Source organism: Atractosteus spatula, chromosome 12, assembly GCF_055471065.1.
Source record: "Atractosteus spatula isolate fAtrSpa1 chromosome 12, fAtrSpa1.hap1, whole genome shotgun sequence".
In the NCBI taxonomy this organism is placed as follows: Eukaryota; Metazoa; Chordata; class Actinopteri; order Semionotiformes; family Lepisosteidae; genus Atractosteus; species Atractosteus spatula.
The window spans coordinates 4649828-4668993 of NC_142717.1; the positions used below are offsets into that span (position 1 = coordinate 4649828).

A 19166-nucleotide genomic window follows, 5' to 3' on the forward strand; every position below is an offset into this window, starting at 1 on the left:
GTCTGGTACTTGAGAACTAATAATCACTTAGAATAAAGACTTTATAGCTGAGAAAGATGTTTTATTTTTGAATTGATCAGAAGCCTAGGAAAAGACAAGAAATCTGTGAGGTTTAGGATATTCTAACCTAACCAGCAATGGTTTAAGGATAATACTGAAACCCTATTTAAGTCTTGATCAGGCCTAAGTGAAAAACATGAATATTGTAATGTTTTGTAGGATCAAATTCATATTTGGGAGTGATGTGACGTTTTTCAAAACGATAGTTACAAGGCGTAAGCATGTCATAGATATGTAAGGATATCATATGTCCTGTTTTTCCTGGATATGTCCTTCTTTTTTCCTTCCTTTAATCTCTGTACTGGAGAAAATTTCAAACCTTTTAAACCATCTAAGATTTTTTCCCTTAAATCGATACAGTATTTTGATGAACTTTCAATGAAGGTGAAATTGCACTGAGACAAATTCAAATGAATTGTGAAAGTTATTTTATTTAAAAATTGCACAGGAAATAACACAGCAGACAGCAATGCACTTTTGTTTTAAACACTTACAGAGTAATGAGGACTTTGCTATCAGATTGAAACTAGCAAAAATGTTTGGTTAGGTGATGAGCTCGATTACATCCTATTTACAGAACACATGGGTATTTACATTTATATATATATAAAATATTAAATCAGGGATACACAGCATGTAGCAGTAATAATTGCTAACAATTGTGACAATGTTTACAGTTTCTATTGCTTCACTTTTTTATATTTTTTAAATACATTTCCTATTGCTTCACTTTTTAAAAAAAATACAGTACACCTTTTGGTGAACTGCTTTTATTAACAATGTGATGTGAAACTAGAACATTCAGAAGAACGTGGTTTGTTGGACAATATGAAAGGATGACAGTATCTCCTAACTCCACACTGCTCATTTAAGAGCAGCATTCTGGAGAAGAGTGTGCTTACATGGTGGTTATGAGACAAAGCCTCTTTTTCATTTCATTTCATGCCATTTGAGCTGGCCAAAAGGGATGCCACTGTACATAACTTAATACTTTAGAGTAATCCATATAATAAACATGAACCTTTCTGAAAAGAAACGCCTGTTGCTGAAGCACTGTACACGTCTCCATTAGGTATCTAGTATAACGCAGACCGAAACGTAATTCCCTTAAGAAGTGAGTACCACAAAAATGCATTAGACATCTTGAATAGTAATTGTGTTTTTCCTCCCATGCTGTAGTGAAACATGCTGAGAACAATTAAAAGGACTGCTCACTGAAAAATGGGTGGACAAGTCATTTTAAGCGTATAACCTGGCTTTTATTCTGATAAATCAAACTGGAACTGGAATTTATTTCACTGTCTCTGATAAAAACAGCCCATGCCGTTAACTCATGGTTAAGCTTGGGAATATGGAAAGTGTGTTGAGGTTTTGGTTTTCTGCGCCAACGCTTTAAGTGTGCAGGAAATCTTCTTGTTTTTGTTCTACTTATGCATTTTATAACACAGGCAGCTGAGGAGGAAATTCGTCAAAATTCAAAATTAGGTCTCATTTAGGAATATCACTTTAATAAAGCTGAACAGCATAATACTTCTCTCCACCAAGAAAAAACACTTCACTACTCTTATAAAAAGTAATAGTAATTCATATAACCTGCTCACATGGATGATTGATTGACAAGAAAATGTGCGTGTTGTCACAGAAATACACTACACTCAAGTGTTTTTTTTCCAACATTTTTGGTATATTTTAATGTATTAAAAGATTTATGACTATAAACAAGGACCATGACAAGATGGAATTTTGTTTTTTTTAATTAATCTTGTCTAATTCTATATTACAAATCACTTGATATTTCAACATAACCTGAGAGATTCTAGCAATACTGATGGCACATTTCTACAACAAAGAAATCACCAAGGAATCAATACATTGCAGTAAAAAAAATGAGACAGGGAAAATGGACAGTGCAATAAAAAAAACAGCTCTTCGAAGGGAGCTTAATGCAGTTTTTGCAAGCAGATTCCTAGAGCAATCAGAAAACAAAAATACTGCACTTACAAAATATTGTATCCAAACTCGCAAACAAAATGCACTACACAAGGATGACCAATCCCGGTTCAGGGCACCACTAACCCACCACATCCTGCAGGTTGTCCTAAATTCACACGAAACAGTCTAACACTTTAGCTCCATTCGATTCATGCAGTCACTTGGAAATTTGAACTTTGGAATAAAAACACAAACATCCTTCAGCCTTCCAGAGCTGTCCACTCTGAATTTACCTGAAAAAATCATGTGCCATACTGATTAAAAACATGGTTGCCAATGTTCCTAAACAGATATTTTAGAGCGACCATTGAGAGGTATCCAGGAACAAAACTGCCCCCCGAAAGAAAGAACTTCAAAAGTAACAGTGACCACCAAAATATTTGGAGTTCTGTCCTTGAGAAATAGGCTGCATGCATTCCTGAAAGAGATCACTGAAAAGCTATTACATATTTTAAAATTGCCATGAATTCTACAGAATACGAAGAAGAAGCCATGAAAAACTTTAAATGATTTTATTCTGTAGTGACTATTTTTCTGCTCCATGCAACGTTTTGATATCTTGCTGAAGCACACTCAAGACAGCCCTTTTCATAAAATATTCGGCATTGACTTAAGAACATCAAACTGTTTTTATACCCTAGTTCTTGATTTAAAAAAAAGACAGTCAACAAATGAAGTGTGTATTTTTTCAGATACACCCTTTAATGGATAAAATATATCCTATCTAACCTATCAGTATAAGAACCTGTTAACATTATTGAGCTGAAAGGTCAATCAGCAGACCAGACACACCAAACTGACTCCATTTGATTGTAGGCACTTTAGAAGTCTCCTTTGATGCTGACCATGTGATGGGTTGAAATTTATATTTAGTGTCTTGGCAATGTAAGAGTCTCAGCTCACATCCAGAGGGCAGTGCTATGATAAATGCACAAAAACACACACAGAAGCTCACTCAAAGAACAGCAGATGATTGGTTTTAACTTGATGAACATTGATGAATTAATTTGTTAGTTCATTTGTCTTTGAGTAAGAACAGCCTACCATGACAACAATTAATTTGCCAAAGCTACAATCTGACTTTTTTAAATGCACTGTAGATGGCAGTAAAACTTTGGGCCATAAAAAACATTTTTCTAATTAAAACATTGACTAAATTAAATTACACTGAATTAAAACCGTGACCCCCCTAAATAATTGTAAGAAACCCCACTGCAGTGTTATTCTGTGAAATCAAGACATCTTTTCAAATAATTAAGCACTTGCCATGATCTTGATAGCAAATCACTCTCCAAATCTAAAACAAATCATTTTATTCTTGTTTATAAAGAACCAGATGTCTTATAATAAATAATAAGACAGAAATGAATACTAAATAAGTTTTACCCAAATCCGTCAAATGTATAGAAATCAGACAAATTTATTCTCCCTATAAAGAAAAAAAATAAACATTAAAATAACACAAAGATAGCAGTTCCCAAATTATATAATACTTGTTTAATAATCTCATGCATCTCAAGCATCACGTTTTTTTAAGAAAACATGAAAGCAGGGATTTATATTTCACATCAGCTTTTCATTATTACCACCAGCTTACAAACAGTTGCCCAAATAACTCACATCTGCTCAGTATTTGGCTCACCCTGCCCCATGTTCTTGTTAAATTAACTGTTGGATGCAACAGTGGTCTTTATTGCCCTCCATAATGTCTGAGAAGGAATTAAACTTGAAGCAAATTCCTATACAGGTTTACAAATAATCATGCATCTCACACATCATTATTTAAAAAAAAACACACATAAAAACAACTTGCCACCCCCTGTAATGTATTTGAAGAGATGATTCTGTTTAAAAAGGCAAAAATTACAAGAAAAAATTACCAGTGTAACAGCACTTTTCTCTCTCTCTCACATTTTCACACTTCTACAAATTAAAAAAAAACACTACTGCACAGCTTAAATTGACTGTTGTTTTAAATCTCCTGACTCCTTACATTTGACACTACTGTGTCTATTTAAACAAGGAGCTTGGGCTCTTTAATAATTAAACTTGCTGGCCAATCATTACTGCAGGTGGACATTTACTAATATTCTCCAATTTACCTTTACAAAAGACTAGCATTTACATATCCTTTGAAGAACATTTAACTTATTGGAAAAAAACTTGGCAGTCTTTGAAATGATTGTGATTATTGCTAGTAAGTCAGAAACTGGGTGAATACAAATAATTAAAAAAAAGAAATTGGCTGAGTAGTGATCTATTTACAGTAGGTCAGTTTCATAATCCCAAGGTTGCTAACAAATTCTTAAATTCTGATTTCCAGTTTCTGTTCACAACCCACATAGCCTTTACAGGTTTTGTGCTTTGAAAAAAAAAAACCTCTCAAGATGCAAGAATGTAAACCACATTCAAGAAACACTACTTCTGAGAGATGTCAGTTTGGTTTCAAACACTTATCAACATTCAACACAGACCAGAGTGCAACAGATGTTTTGATCCAGGCTGGTATCACATGGTACTGATGAATGAATGTTATTCAAGAGATGGGCATCTTAGCAAACTTGTGAGCCACTGAAGACAGAGCTTCAGAAAGTTAAAAAAAAAGATTGGTATTTAATTGTTTTAATTGGCTAGAACAAAAATGCTCCGAGATGTGTGAGGAACCAAAACCCGATCTGTTTCAAACAAGGATTGCTAGTTTTTGTCATCAAACAGTCCCCTGCATGAAAACCTAAGACGTAAGGTTTTTTACATTTTATTTTACACCTTTAAAAGGTTCATTTTTTTATCATACAAGTCCCTTCAATCAGTTTCATGGTTCTCAATGACACTTAAAGTGTAATTTGTAAGACTTTTCCATCACATTGCAGTTTTTCTATGACATTACCTTGTCATCACTATGCAAAACCTTCCACATTATGAAAGCAAGTTTGCACCCCATCAGAACAGGAGATGTATAATTCAAATTACTTTGGAATTATTTCACTTTTAACCAAACCAGTTAAATAGTCAAGACTGTGAGTCGGTGTTCATTGGCATGAACAAGAAACATAACTATGAAGGTAACTGTCACTTCAGGGTATACGGTATAATTACTATATACAGTACAACGCAGCACAAGGTTTGACATGGTGAACTACAGATAATGGACAAAACATGGAAATGCCAAGGAGATTAAAATCAAGCTCTTCCACAGGCGGGCAGAAGCACTGACTCCAAGATTGTGATATCAAAGCATTCAGTTGAATTGCAACTGCCAATGAAACTGGGAGAGCGAGCAGAGAGTTTAACCACAAACGGTCCAGTGAGAACTCCAAAGAGGAGGGTGCCACAGTCAAGTTGCAGTGTGCAAAGTTATACATCAAACTTGCACGTTTGTGAGTCTACTGGCACCAAGAATACAGGCAATGGACTACTGAGCAGTGGAGAAATGGGACAGTCAGATGAATCATCTTTCACCATGTTCTTGACAAACAGAAGAGTACACAACTGGTTCCAACCTACAGCCCTGAGTGCTTGCTTCCAACACACAAGAGTTCTGGTGGTTTTATAATATTGTGAGCCGCTTTTGCCTGGCCTGATATGGGTGCAAGGTCAATGCTTTGCGTCACAGTTTCTCCACCCACACAGAACATGTGGTCACCAGTGGTTTGATGAGCCTAACACTGACCTCACCCACATGTCATGTCCTTCTCAGCCACCATATCCAGGAACGACGCCCGAGACAGCATTTTCCACTAGGGGTGAACTGATTGACTCTCTTAAGAGAATAATACTTCATCTATTCTGAGTTCCAGACGATGGTCGACTCTATCCCATGACACATACAGTATAGGCCATGTTGCACCTGTTAGCCCGACGCCCTATTTAATGACAGCTCTATTTAAGTTTCATTTTTCTGTCCACTAACTGAAGTGTGAATTAATTTAATAGTGAAGATAATAGCAAGCATTTCACGGAATATCATTTCCTTGATATATAATACATACAATTTCTTAGTTTATTTACACTCATTTTTTAAAACACTTCTATACTGTTTTATCATTCTAAGAATGTGGTTTGCATATTTCAATTGTCATTAAAATAAACATACTGTACGCACTGCATTCCATATTCATAGTATATACTACGTTCTTTGGGTGGTTTATACAATGCTGTGCAACTTTTAAATTATAACCAGTAGTTTTACAGGCCTTGTATCTCAAGAATCCTGATCTACTGAATGTTAATTTAGAAAAGCAAGTCTAAGACTACTGCTAATCAAGGTCTGTGAAACTACTGTACCTCAACATGTTTTTTTAAATTAAGTTTTATCTTTAAAGCACTGGAATTGAGCAAGGTGATAAAGAAATATCCCAAAAGTCTGCAAGATTGAAATGAACATTTTTCACAGCCCCAGCCTGAAACTTTATAAATAAGACAAAGCAAACATGTTCTTCGGGTGTCCATTTTTATATTTACAATAATTCCTGAAAAATGGCTGCAGCAGAAAAACGTTCTGGCTTTCTAATTACATTGTATTGTTTTAAAATCAAGCCACAGACACCAGAATGACAGATAAAGGCTGCTGGTGGAATTGTAGGGGACACAGTGGGTTATGAACTGTTACTACCTTATCAAAACCTATTATGCAAAAGGATGGCAATTTGATGGAATTCGGCATGTCTCTGGCTTACAGCGTGTCCAGGAATCATTTAATGTTATGAAAGCTTAACGGCAATTTTCTGTTCCTTTTTTGATAGTCTTTGGGCTTCCTTTTCCAGTTTCTTCCGCTGTTGTTCCAAAGCCCTTTTCTCCCTTTCTGCCATTTTCTGCTGCCTGTTGTGAAAATATGAAAAACAAATGCGTTCAGTCTCTCCACAGATCTGACTTGTCTCTTCTAAGTCAAGGTCAGTGCAAATGATCATCCCTAATAAACAGAAAACGCAGGACTTAAAGAGCTGGCCCATTTAATTTCAGAGCTCAGAGTTCAGCTGCCAATCAACTATGCAACATTTATAGAGAGTCTGTGGAATACCTCCACTACCAACCCTAAACAAATATCAAAGTAGAAACTCTCTGAAACAATATGTCACTCGTTCCAAATAAACTGGTTCACGTTAGTGCTTTGGGGGGACAGAGCCAAAAGGTTTAGAGGATTAAAAATAATTGATTTTGCAAAGGTTGGATTGGAAACTAAACCTCAACATGATGAGGAAAGATGGTAAAAACATACTGGTTTCAGAGGTCAGTGCCTCACAAACTGAACATGTTGTGAGACATTTGCAAACACTTTAAGAAACGATGTTTTGTTGGAACAGATTATTGTCCTGATAAAAGGAACAAAATCAAAGGTCATGGCTTATTTAACAGGCATTGGACACGTTTCCTGTGTTGGTGAGCAGCAGGTCTTTAGTTCTGAAAACAGCAGTAAAGCCATAAGATAAAGGCTCTTTCACATCCTATTTTCGCAGATTATCTCTGTGCAATCCTACAATATGCCCTCAATCTTGTAAGATTATAGGAAGCGATCTGTGATAATATGGCTTTTTCATAATTGTATCATGACTTCAGTTACAGACCTGCAACTTAACATATATTCAGCATATAACACCATAACTTATTAACACTTTCTTATTGCATAGAAATAAAGGAAATTGAGAAAAATGTTAAGGGAATAAATTGCACAAACAGACTTAAACCACAGATAAATAGGAAGAAAATGGAAAGCAATCATCCTTGTCTGTGAGAGAAGGCAAAGACCACAACAACTATTAACCACATCAGTTCTTTCCAGAAATAAATACAAATTCATTTACCTGCTGTACAAAATCTTTATGTATGAACTATAACATCAAGTAAAAAATTATAGTTCCCTCTAGATTAGGTTTCAGATTTCAGTAACATGTTAAATGCAATTCACAGTGGAAATGTAGACTAATTCTTTATACAATGCAATCAAACAGTGTAAACCCTTTTTCTCCTAAGCAGTAAAAAATGCTCTTTGTAAATACAGTATGAATAAAAAAATGTAATATGTTCTTATGTTCTCATGACTCATACTGGAATTGAAGAGCAGCTGTACTTTTCTGAACTGAACCCAAGTTAAGCCTGTGGTTTCTGTGACATGGAAACAGGGCCTTATATAACAAATTACACAGAGGGTGAGGCAGCTTTCCCACATCAACGTTCAAGTCAAGTTATAGCGCCATCTGCTGACAGAATGTACTATTTGGCCTGTCTGAACTTTTCCGGTCCTCATGAGTGCCAGTTTCTTCACATCGTTTGATAGTCTTGGCCACAGCAGTTAACCGACACTTGCCAAGTTCCTGTAATTTGTCTTAAAGATTGACCTTCATTTCTTAAAATAATTACAGACTGTCTTATTCCCTTGCTTAACTGAGCAAATTTTGCCATGGTCATTCAGGAATTACAGACTTTTGCTGATGCTCCCTATATTTATAGTAATTATGGACCCTCACCTGCTTATCAATAATTGGTGACAAAAGGTAAATGAGGTAACATGCTAGTTAACTGTGAGAACATCTAACAAAGACAATTTTAAACTTCTTTTAGTGTTCTAACACCATGTTATACACATTTCTGACTTTTAACTAACCTGGTTTCAACAGGTGTACTCACACTTTTGACTGGTACTGTATACAGGATTAGGCGGAATGAAACTGTAACAATTGCAAGTGAACTGGTTTTGGTCTCCTATTTAGTCTCATTTTATAAAGTCTGATCACTTTTGAGTCTTTTTAATCTGACAGTCCTGCCCAGATACCGTAACACATCCGCCCATCCATTCTCTAAACGCGTCTTCCAGTTTAGGGTCTATGGAGACCCGGAGCCTAATCCCAGCAAGCAGTGGGTGCAAGGCAGGGCACTCACAGTCACACACCACTCAATTCTTCCCAGAAGCCAAATAACCTAACAGTGTGTGTTTGGACTGTGGGAAGAAATTGGAGCCCCTGCAGGCAACCCATGTGAACATGTGGAGAACATACGAACTCCACGCAGACAGTACCTGAGGCCCAGAACTGAACCCAGGGCCCCCGCACTGCGAGGCAGCAACGCTCACCCCTGAGCCACCATGCCACCCTTATCTTAACACAAACGCCTGAAAACAGCAGGTACCTTAATACTTCCTCAGCGTCCCAGGCGGCATCTGCCTCGTCTTCCCAGGCATTGGAATCTTCCTGCCAGGTGTGTAAATCTCCAAGCTCGGCCTGGAGAGAAAAGCAGCAGAGCGAGAACATCATTCTCGGTCTGGTCAAAACGATACAAGGCGCTAGTAAGGGACTGTGTAGATCTTTAATAAAAACAACCTACTGCTGCTCTGGAGTCAGTTCAGGAGTGACCAGGTGCACTTCTTTAGTTTTTTTATAGAAATGTCCTGCTCTGACACGCTAAAAAAAAATTAAAAAACCCTGAGTCTTGAACTGAGAAGACTAGGACGGAGGCCTGAGTCAAAGACTTACAATTACAAGTCAGTCCATTGGACATCTTCAGAACCATGAGTAGAGAATACCAAAAGACAAAGGTAGAGACTACCGGGTGTATTTAGAACTGATACCAGGAATCCCTTTTTTCCCCCACAGAGTCTTCCACGAGCCAGGCTTGTCAGAACCGACTCCTGGGATTCTTTCAAGAAACGGCTGAATGAGATATCTGGATCTCTTAATCACCAGCTACCAACTGAGATAGACAGGCCGAATGGTGTTCTCTCGATTATGATCTTATTTTCACAAATATCAGCAGTAAGCATAAGCAAGTGTATATGACTGAAAGCAGTCATGCTAATACGCTGTTGTCAATAATAAACAAAGCCTGTTTTGTTACTTTTATGTTTATTTTTTTTTTAATCTAATAAACACTATAATGTCATTAAAAGGGACTTTTTGGTGTGGTTAAAATGAGGTGAGAACGGAGACCCCTGAAGAGTGCACTTAGAAATGGCTAAGAGATAAGAACATGATGCCCGTTACCACCAATAATGATGGGATGGCCTATAAAAGTTTAATTCTATTAGTGAAACCTGAGCCCAAACATATTGTCTCAAACCAGGCAAAAGCCTTCTCAGCGTTTATTGAAAGAATGGCATGGGAGAAGCAATGTAGATGTCAGAAAATATTATGGAACAAGATGTCACTTAATGAAACCTGTTTGTGGTGAACTAAATTCGTCATAAAGGCCTCCATCCATCATTATGACAACCTAGAGTACTAAAGCTAAAACATTAGACGACATCACAGAGACAGGAAGAGAGATTGTAACATTTGTCTAAAATTAATGTTTCTGTCATCATTTAAAAAAACGGACATCATTGGAGCCACAAAATCAATATATAAATTTGAGAGCAATGTTGTCAATACTAAATGTTCCCTCTGTCATACTCTGCATTGCCTCCTTTTGAGTGTCAGCGCCTATAGCTCTGCTGGAAAGGAAGTACATTGTTCTTCACCGAGTAGATGTCTGATTAAAAATGAGTGTCTTGAGTTATATAAGCAGATATTGTACAATCATAAACACATCTAAAAAACACTTAACTCAGATATCTCCTGTTCCAATCTAGGGGTTTTTATAAATAAGCCTAAAAATGAAACTGTCAATTTCAAGATGTTAAAATCAAGAGAAATAACAGGTTGGTTGAGATTAGTAGGTGATTTACAAGACTATACAAAAACCAGAGATTACTTGGTACAAAAATCAGAACACCATTCAGCCTTTGAGGATCAGATTCCCTTTAAGTGAACAGGTTACTCGCTTAAATAATAAGCAAGTGTTGCTATGTGATAGAGGTTGTTTATCTGCAGTGACGTATGACAAATTAATTTGGGCCGTCAAGTCCCAGGGCTCAAGATCTCTGGCAATTACCAAACTTATTTAGAAACAATTCTTTTTCTTACAAAATTCTTACCTAAATGAGATTGCCAAGACAAAGGTTTAAGGACAGTGCCGTTGTAAACTGGTAGAGATATACGTCTTTGACTTTAAAGCTGGTCGTACTTACAGAAGGCTGAATAAAAGACATGTCCTGGGTGACTGCTAGCCTGCTGGAGAATCCCGCATTGCCATCAGAGACGGCGAAATTCATTGGATCCCTCTTTTTCAGGACAATCTGATAAAAGAAAGTTTGTCACTGTGAATCTGACATTTCCAAGCACGGTAATCTAAGGCACTAGAATCAATTTCACAACTGATCCCAGTTATATTTCATGGAATAGGTTTGCTTCTTTTTATGTTTATCCCAAGCTGGGATGTGTATCCAACATTTCTGCTTCATTGACTACAAGTTTTAAACCTTCTGACAAATACAGTTAGCATGATGTCAGAAGAAGACTCGTCAGCTGGCCCAAGCAGTCTCACTTGAAACAGGCCACGATAAAGTACAACAGGAGAGGCTGTGGACAGTGCATTACAACACAGCCCTGCCATCGCTGACACGAAGGGAGAAATCGGAACTGAAAGAAATCAACATCGTGCTGGGCTGAATTTAAAGAAATGCACAAATGCATAAACCCTGATTTTGCACGCATGAACCCCTGTGACCTGTGATTTTATATGGATTTGGTGTACTGTATACTAAACCAAATGCTGGAAGTTTAGTAAAACAGTGAGGAGAAGATGCACAATTAGTCCACAGCGCATTGCAAACACCATTCACACTACCAGAAAAAGACAATGAGGATGTAGGGCTGTTCAGTAGGAATTTACTATTAACAAATATTTGTAATGTTTGACTTGGGTGTTACAATTTATTTTATTTTCACTATATTTAAAATAAAGAACGTAAGCAGTAGTATATTTATTTACTGTACTTTTGATCCTACAGCATTTTGAATTTTGATTTAATATGTAAAGTATAAACTGGCTGTAGACAACTTGCACTGCAGACTGTAAATATGGCCAGTCAGGGGTGTTATGAGAGGTTTAGGAATCTGCTCACCTTCACGTTCACTTAAATTATTGTTAAGAGTAAACAGCATTTTGAATGTTTTTAATGCAGTAAGGTGTACCACTACCAGACAGAAGTGTCTAAGATGTTTATGTCACTTTTACAGTGGCACCAATACACGTGGCATTTTGGAACCAATAGGAGCTGGGAGCCAAACAGTATAGCACTATACAGCACTAACAGTACATCAACTGTTCAAGTAATTCAGCTATTATTAGCTTCATTGCTCATGTTCTGGCACAGTATTCAGTGTTTACAAGGTATAAAGCTTTTAAGATAAATTACTCCAGAGAAGTGCAGCCAGATACATTTCCAGGCTTAAAAGAATGTCCTATAATGACCATTTAAAACAGCAGAACCTTCTCTGTATTATACAGAGAGACGATGGGTGGACCTCATCCAAGTATTCAAAGGCATTAACAACATCAACGCAGTGAATTTGTATCATCACTGAAACACATATCGTAGATCGCATGTACTATAGAAGCCAAAACCCTGGTTTCTTTCAACAAAGAAAGACAGTTATATCAGCTACTATCTCAGTCTTCTCATTTGTAACCTTGCGTTCATATAAAAAAAAATCCCAGCACCTAGGAGTGACAACGTATGAACAACAGTCTGAATGACACGTCCATGACAGAATGCAAAATGACTTCAAATTGAGTGTAGCACATCCACAACTTAAATGTAAAAACTCATCGTGATATCTTCCATGTAAAGATCAATTACTAAACAGGAGTAGCAACCTGTGGTAAATGAAGTGTTTCAGAATGTGGGACAAGGTTCTCGATGTATTCTTCCAAATACTAAGCATAATCCAGAAAATAACCCCGAAATGATTTAGCTAGAAATAATAAAAGGTAAACGATAACTGAGATGTACATACTGTAGGTCATTGCACACTAGCTCGAAAAATCTTCTCTGCACAATTATAGTATTCTAAAAAACACATCTAGCCATGAGCGACTAAACAAGGCAGAAATAAAGCAAGCCAGAGCCATCCTTCAGTAAGGTTACCAGTAAGCTGAAGCTATGGGGAACATCTTCACAGCATACTGGAGTGTGTCACTTATTCACTTATGTCTTGCCTGCATGGAAAATATAACACACAGCTGAGGCAAGCTGTTCAATGCACTACACAGTGCAGTTTCACGATCCACTTGTCTCAGTAAGGCAACTCACTTTAGAAGCATTCCACTGTATATATTAAAGGCAGATGAGCTTGCAAAGTACTCTTTTTGATCGCTTCCCATGTTTGAACTGCTTGCCATGTTCCGAGCACTAGCAGGTGCCACTAAGTTAGATCCAACATACCTTTTGCGTTTTCCTGATGGTGGGTGCCATGTCTTTGAAATAATCGGGCTCCTCTGCCTCGGTATCATTTTGCTGGGGCACAACACTACCGTTTCCACCTTCAATCTTAATACTCGTAGGGGCTTCCTCATCCCAGGAACTCCATTCTTCAATCTCTGGCTGCAAGAATGACAGGGGGAAAAAAAAAAAGGACATTAAAGAATGCACATCACAGGATCTATGCGACAGCGTGTGTTACAAAACTCAAGTTCCTGTAAATTGAGTTTGTTTCAGGAAATACCTTGCGGTACACGAACGGAACTACTGTTGCTGCTGCTGTGCATTCTTCAGATACACTGGAAGAACGCTAGCACGATTTCTAACATATTACAGGATTACTACTTTTAATACCACATTACTAATTTTAAAGACATAATACTAACACTTACTAAACACAATGACTCAATCTCATTGTGATTAGAATCGACAGTGCCTCATATATCAGGGAAAAAAAAAGGATTACAGATCTCTTTTCATACAGACACTGCAGCTCCTAATGGAGTTCAGAACCACTCGTTGAGGAATTAGGACTTGCTTGGGCGAGTCACTGACCTGTTTGGGCACTGTGGAGAAATCCACCGTTGTCGGTAAAGTGATCTGGTCGCCACTCAGTTTCCGTAATCTTCCAGACCTGAGAATGAAAAGCAGGAAAGAGACAGATGAAATATGCATATGTATTATTAACGGCAGTCACTGAAAAGCTTCTCCCAACCGCCCCATTCCTTTCTCTGCAAAAGTTTCATTTGCACAGTTCCACAACGTTTCGGTCGTAGGCTTTTGTGTCATTTTGAGAGCTGCAAAATATTGCAAACTTCGAAGTAAAAAAAAAACAAAACAGTTTTTATTACAAGAAAGGTTACAGACATTCAGCTCATCGTGTTTAGTTGCAGTTTAGTACTAGATGAAAGTTTAGATTAATTTAGCTGTACCTTGAAAGACTGGTGAGCTTTCACCAGATACCCACAACATTCTGTGCTCAGAAGCATGTTCTGTTCTCCGACCTGAATAAGATCCCTTTTATGTTTTTTGTGTCTTTATTTCACAACCAAGTGAGACACAGAGGGGACGCCATCTGTGCCTCTTAGAATTTTATATACTTGAGCAAAATCACCTCTCAATCTTCGTTTAAACTGACAATATGGAACTCCTTCATCTTGTCAATTCAGGCAGATTTCTTTTTGTTCTTTTTTTAATTCTTCCCATTATTTTTGTGTTCCGTAAGATATTCTAACACGTTTTCGGCATTGCAAGTTATTCTAATAAGAGTCAAGGCTACATGCCTAACACTAGGTCTCCTGGTTTAGACAGCCATTCTTATTTCTGTGGTGCAAAAGGGAAACAGCCCCAAACGCAAAGACAGGGAGAGATTTATAATTATTTTCCCATTCATGTCAAACGTAGTGGACTGTGAAGCCTATTAAAAGTACAATGTTTTGCTGAAGGCGATTGCTGACCAAACAGCAAGGCAACCTTTCATGTTATCATTTCTTTTCCTAGCTGACTTCCCTCTTGTTGTCAGTTGCTACAGAGGACAATTTTCTGCACTGTCATACAACTTTAACTATAACAGGACCTGTATTACAGGCAGAACTTGTTTTTCTGTTATAGTTTTGATACCAAGTTTAAAAGTGGCACGCTATGGCAGATTATTGAAATTGGAGTGAATTGCTTTTCATCACAAATACAGACAAGTGACAATGTTAACAAGCACCATATACCAATTCAATTAAACTACAAAAAAAACTGTCACAATACGCAATTGTTTACACTCATCAAAAGTTAAGAGGGCAAGAAAAATCATCATGAAGATTAATGAACAGGAAATCACACCTGTACAGATTAACATCAGAATGCAAATTTGCAAATACCACAATCACAAATGTCTGAATTTAATATTGCACGCAAATGAAGCCCAAAGATTAGACTTGTAAAAACATGCAGTGAAACAGGTGTGGTGGCTCATTGCTTGGACAAATAGTTTGGTCTATAAATGGTTTGCGTCACAAAAACCTCACAAAATTTCAATATATAGAATATTATATTATCGGACCTTAATTAACGTTACCCTGATTAGTGACATTAGTAACAAATATATATTTCCAGTACTGTATTGATGTATAAACAGCAGAAAATGATAAAAACGTATTTATTTGACACTAAGAAGTTCCTTTACGGACAGATATGCTGAAAGCAATGCAGACCCTCTTAGACAATGACCTGGATATCGAGGGCAGCACAGTTGTGAACAGGGGAATGCTACAGGGTCTCGCCGTTTCTGGACATCTGCTTTCTGACAGGAAGAGGTGGCTTGTTTATCTCAGAAAGACGCAGCCAAACCAGTGGACGATAAGCCAGAGCCTAGCCTGTTTTCCCAGCTGTAGCAGTTCTTCCTCGGTTGAAAAGCGTCAACCAACAGTGATGAAGAAAAACTGCAGCCTCTGGCTGATTTTAAATGTACGATTTTAGATTTTATGTGATATGCGTCTCAAAAAACTGGGCAGAGTCATAAGGTGAAAATTTGTAAAGAAACAAACCTTTCCGATGCATCATCATCATCATAATAATACCTTACACCTATATAGCGCTTTTCTGGACACTCCACTTAAAGCGCTTTACAGGTAATGGGGACTCCCCTCCACCACCACCAGTGTGCAGCCCCACCTGGATGATACAACAGCAGCCATAGTGCGCCAGAACGCTCACCACACATCAGTTATCAGTGGGGAGGAGAGCAGAGTAATGAAGCCAATTCGTAGATGGGGATTATTAGGAGACCATGAATGGTAAAAGCCAGGGGGAAATTCGGCCAGGACTCAGGGTTAACACTCGATACCACAAGAAACATCCTGGGATTTTTAATGATCATGGAGGGTCAGGACCTCAGTTTTAGGTCTATCCATTTACCACTGACACTTATGATAACTAAGGTCATGCTATGAGGGTGGAGTCTTCAGTTCGGCTGCGAAGAACATCCCTGTGCTTGCAGGAAAATTTCTTCGGAACCGAATAAAACACGTATGACGACGCATGTGCTTTTATTTTGAAAATTCCCGAACGGGTGTTGGTAAATGAAGAGATGGGTGTACCTTCTGTTTATCTCTTCGTACACGTTATGGAACTGTACTCGTATTGTGCTGTGCTTAACAGTGATCCCCACAGAGGCGTTTACAGACAAGCTATCATTATGATGTTGGGAATGTATCTCCATGGGCATCGTGTTATAATGACCTTGGTTAATGCTTTGAGCTATTAAGAGCACTAATCAAGATACCTTAATACTTCACACAACTGAACTCCAGGAGATCGATGACTGGATCAACAGAATGGATAAATATACGATATGCTTTGCATCAGTACTGTTTAAACGTGTAACATAAAAAAACTGACTTGCCCTCCAGAGGCAAATATAATTTTTAAGCAAATGTATAACATTTTAATTCAAACGTATATTTGCAAAAGCCATCATGTTCTACAACATTTCTCATTTATTTGAGTTTTTAGGAAATTTCAACGAAACAGATGAAACAGGAGCCCGCTAATGACTTTAAAAAAGAAACTCTTTAACAGTGTAAAGTATGTGAAGAGCAAACATTCTGCACTTACCTGCATATTAATCTTTTAAAGAAAGACAGCACCGTTGCTAAGCATGTGCAAATCCTAAACAAGCGAAACTGGGAGATAGCCATAGTGAAACTGAAACCTGTGGAAGATATTGAGAGAAAACACTTATAAAGAGCATATGGGATGGATCAATAAAGGTATAATTTTGAGAAACAGTCATATAAAACCAGTCAGTATAAAAACGGTCATGAATCGGTCCTATTCACAGACGTCCTGCGCGTTTACAAGTTTACAAGAGAAACAGTTGTTCTACTGCCACTTTTGACTGAAGTTTACAATAAGAGATGCTATAAAAACTCAGAATAACGTCTGAACCTTGTGCTTTCTGTAATTAAATGATTTCTGTTACTGTACATTACGTTTTCTGTTCTCGGTTCGTAGGGTATAGATAACTCTGAGGAAGCTGCACCTGTTTGTTTACTGAATATTAACAGCTTTGATCATTTTAATAATTTAAATATTATTCAATATTACAAACTGAGTGTGAAAATTCCAAGCTTATCACTTTTTAAAACCAAATTATTTTAAAATTGTGTCATAGTGCCAGAGATGACATGAAAATGTCGTATTTTACATGCACATTTCCTGTACTGGAATTATAGGAAAAGGGCGATAACATCCCTGCCCCCTTGCAGATAATTGACTACATTAAACAGCATAGTGCCGTTTAGAAAATGCTTATAATCAGAACGAGGACAAGTGTTTTATTTATTCCAGAATGCAGTATTTTTCGAAAATAAATTGCTTTTTTAATGTATGGTAATATTTATTGTAGAAAACAACAAAGAAACCTTTTTTTTTCCTGCAGCGATCCGTACGTGTATTCTTAGTCCGTACACATGACAGAAGCCGTCACTGCGCTGCAAAACTTTCCGATTGCACAGAAAGCAAAAGGCACCAGGTTTTGCACAGCTGACACATGCACGTATACATACTATCGTAAAACAAAACATACAGCACGACATAAAAAAGGAAACCTAGCTAGGTTACTTCCACTTGGAATAAATGAAATTCGCTACGTCTCCTTGTGCGTACTGCAGACGTGCTTACAACAATAAACGCAATGGAAAAGAAAACCAAGAAGGCGTTGTCGCTTTGCAAATGCCCTGACAGAAATGTATCGGCTTCAATTTCAATGCAATCTTTTATCGGGAACGTAACTTACCAGGCAGACCACTAACGCTACGTATTCAACCAGGGGCAGCCTTTCCAAAAGTCACCAGCTGGCCGCACGCACGCACGCTGCGCGGATCTGCGCTCTTTATCCGTTGCAAAAAAAGAAATAAAATACGCTAGACCAGTTTCATGTCTAGACCACAGAACGTCTGTAGCAATCCCGGAATCTATGCTACCTTTTTGGCTGTCCCATTTTTAATTGAAAGAAACATCAACCCCACACCGCCTTCGCTGCCATATTTACACTCACGAGGAAGTGCCCACTGCTCCGGCTGCTGCCGCAGGACCCGTCTGTAGAGCCCCGCAGCAATGCCTGACACCTCCGCAGCACCGAGAGATCGTGCACAACAGGTAAGTTACATTATGTGCTGCATAATTAAGTTAACACGTGCATTTTAAAGACATCGTATTTTAACGTTAAGGTGCATGTGGTGGTTAAAAACCGCTCGGAAATAAATATATGGTATACAATAGGTAGAAAGCACTCTTCGAAACTATTTAAAGAAAGCTACTACATTTCCAACGGCAATCTTCCGTAACACGTTACATATATACAGCAGTCGGAAAGCATAACCAAAGAAGTCAAAAAAGGTCTCAAGAGGAAGCACTTGGGTTATGTTGACCACTGTTTTACGTGCATTGTCCCGGTACGCTCCTTCACCAATATGGCCGATGGTGCCTTCGTTGGAAGACTTCCGGTCTAGTTTGCTTTGAATCCTTTCCTCACATCCTCAATGCTTGCCTTAGGGAGAAATTACAACTGTGGCTTTTAAAATTTTGTCCATGGTAATTATTTTTTATAGAAAACAATTTGAACTTATGTTAAACTGTTTGGAATATAAGCATTATTATACATACAGTACAGTATTCACTCACTGGCTAAACTGAGCAGTATTTGTGTATACTGGATATATATATACTGTACATCAAAATAAATGTATCTCTCTGTTTATCCATGTAGTTTTATGGGAAGGTCTATATGGAGTTTATATATTGATTGAATGATTTTGTTAGTCATTTGGTT

At 37.6% G+C, this 19166-nt stretch overlaps 1 protein-coding gene across 1 annotated transcript; it reads right to left on the reverse strand.

Annotated features, from left to right (window-relative positions):
• Positions 1 to 475: 475 nt before the first annotated feature.
• ebag9 (estrogen receptor binding site associated antigen 9) lies at positions 476 to 18435 on the reverse strand. The gene is made up of 7 exons (XM_088929592.1): positions 18132 to 18435; positions 16949 to 17045; positions 13898 to 13976; positions 13307 to 13465; positions 11048 to 11155; positions 9172 to 9263; positions 476 to 6870 (listed from the first exon to the last, which is right to left on the reverse strand). The coding sequence occupies exons 2-7, from the start codon at positions 17029 to 17031 to the stop codon at positions 6753 to 6755; spliced, it is 639 nt and encodes a 212-aa protein (XP_088785718.1). The 5' UTR covers positions 17032 to 17045; positions 18132 to 18435; the 3' UTR covers positions 476 to 6752.
• Between the last annotated feature and the right edge of the window lie 731 nt (positions 18436 to 19166).

Excerpts from the sequence above, each read along its gene's own strand:
- ebag9 (XM_088929592.1), bottom strand. The coding sequence starts at position 17,031 with ATGGCTATCTCCCAGTTTCGCTTGTTTAGGATTTGCACATGCTTAGCA. Across the intron at positions 13,977-16,948 it reads TTTAAAAGATTAATATGCAG|GTCTGGAAGATTACGGAAAC; the intron begins GTAAGTGCAGAA and ends TTTCATTCTCAG. Across the intron at positions 9,264-11,047 it reads TGTCTTTTATTCAGCCTTCT|GCCGAGCTTGGAGATTTACA; the intron begins GTAAGTACGACC and ends TTTTCTCTCCAG.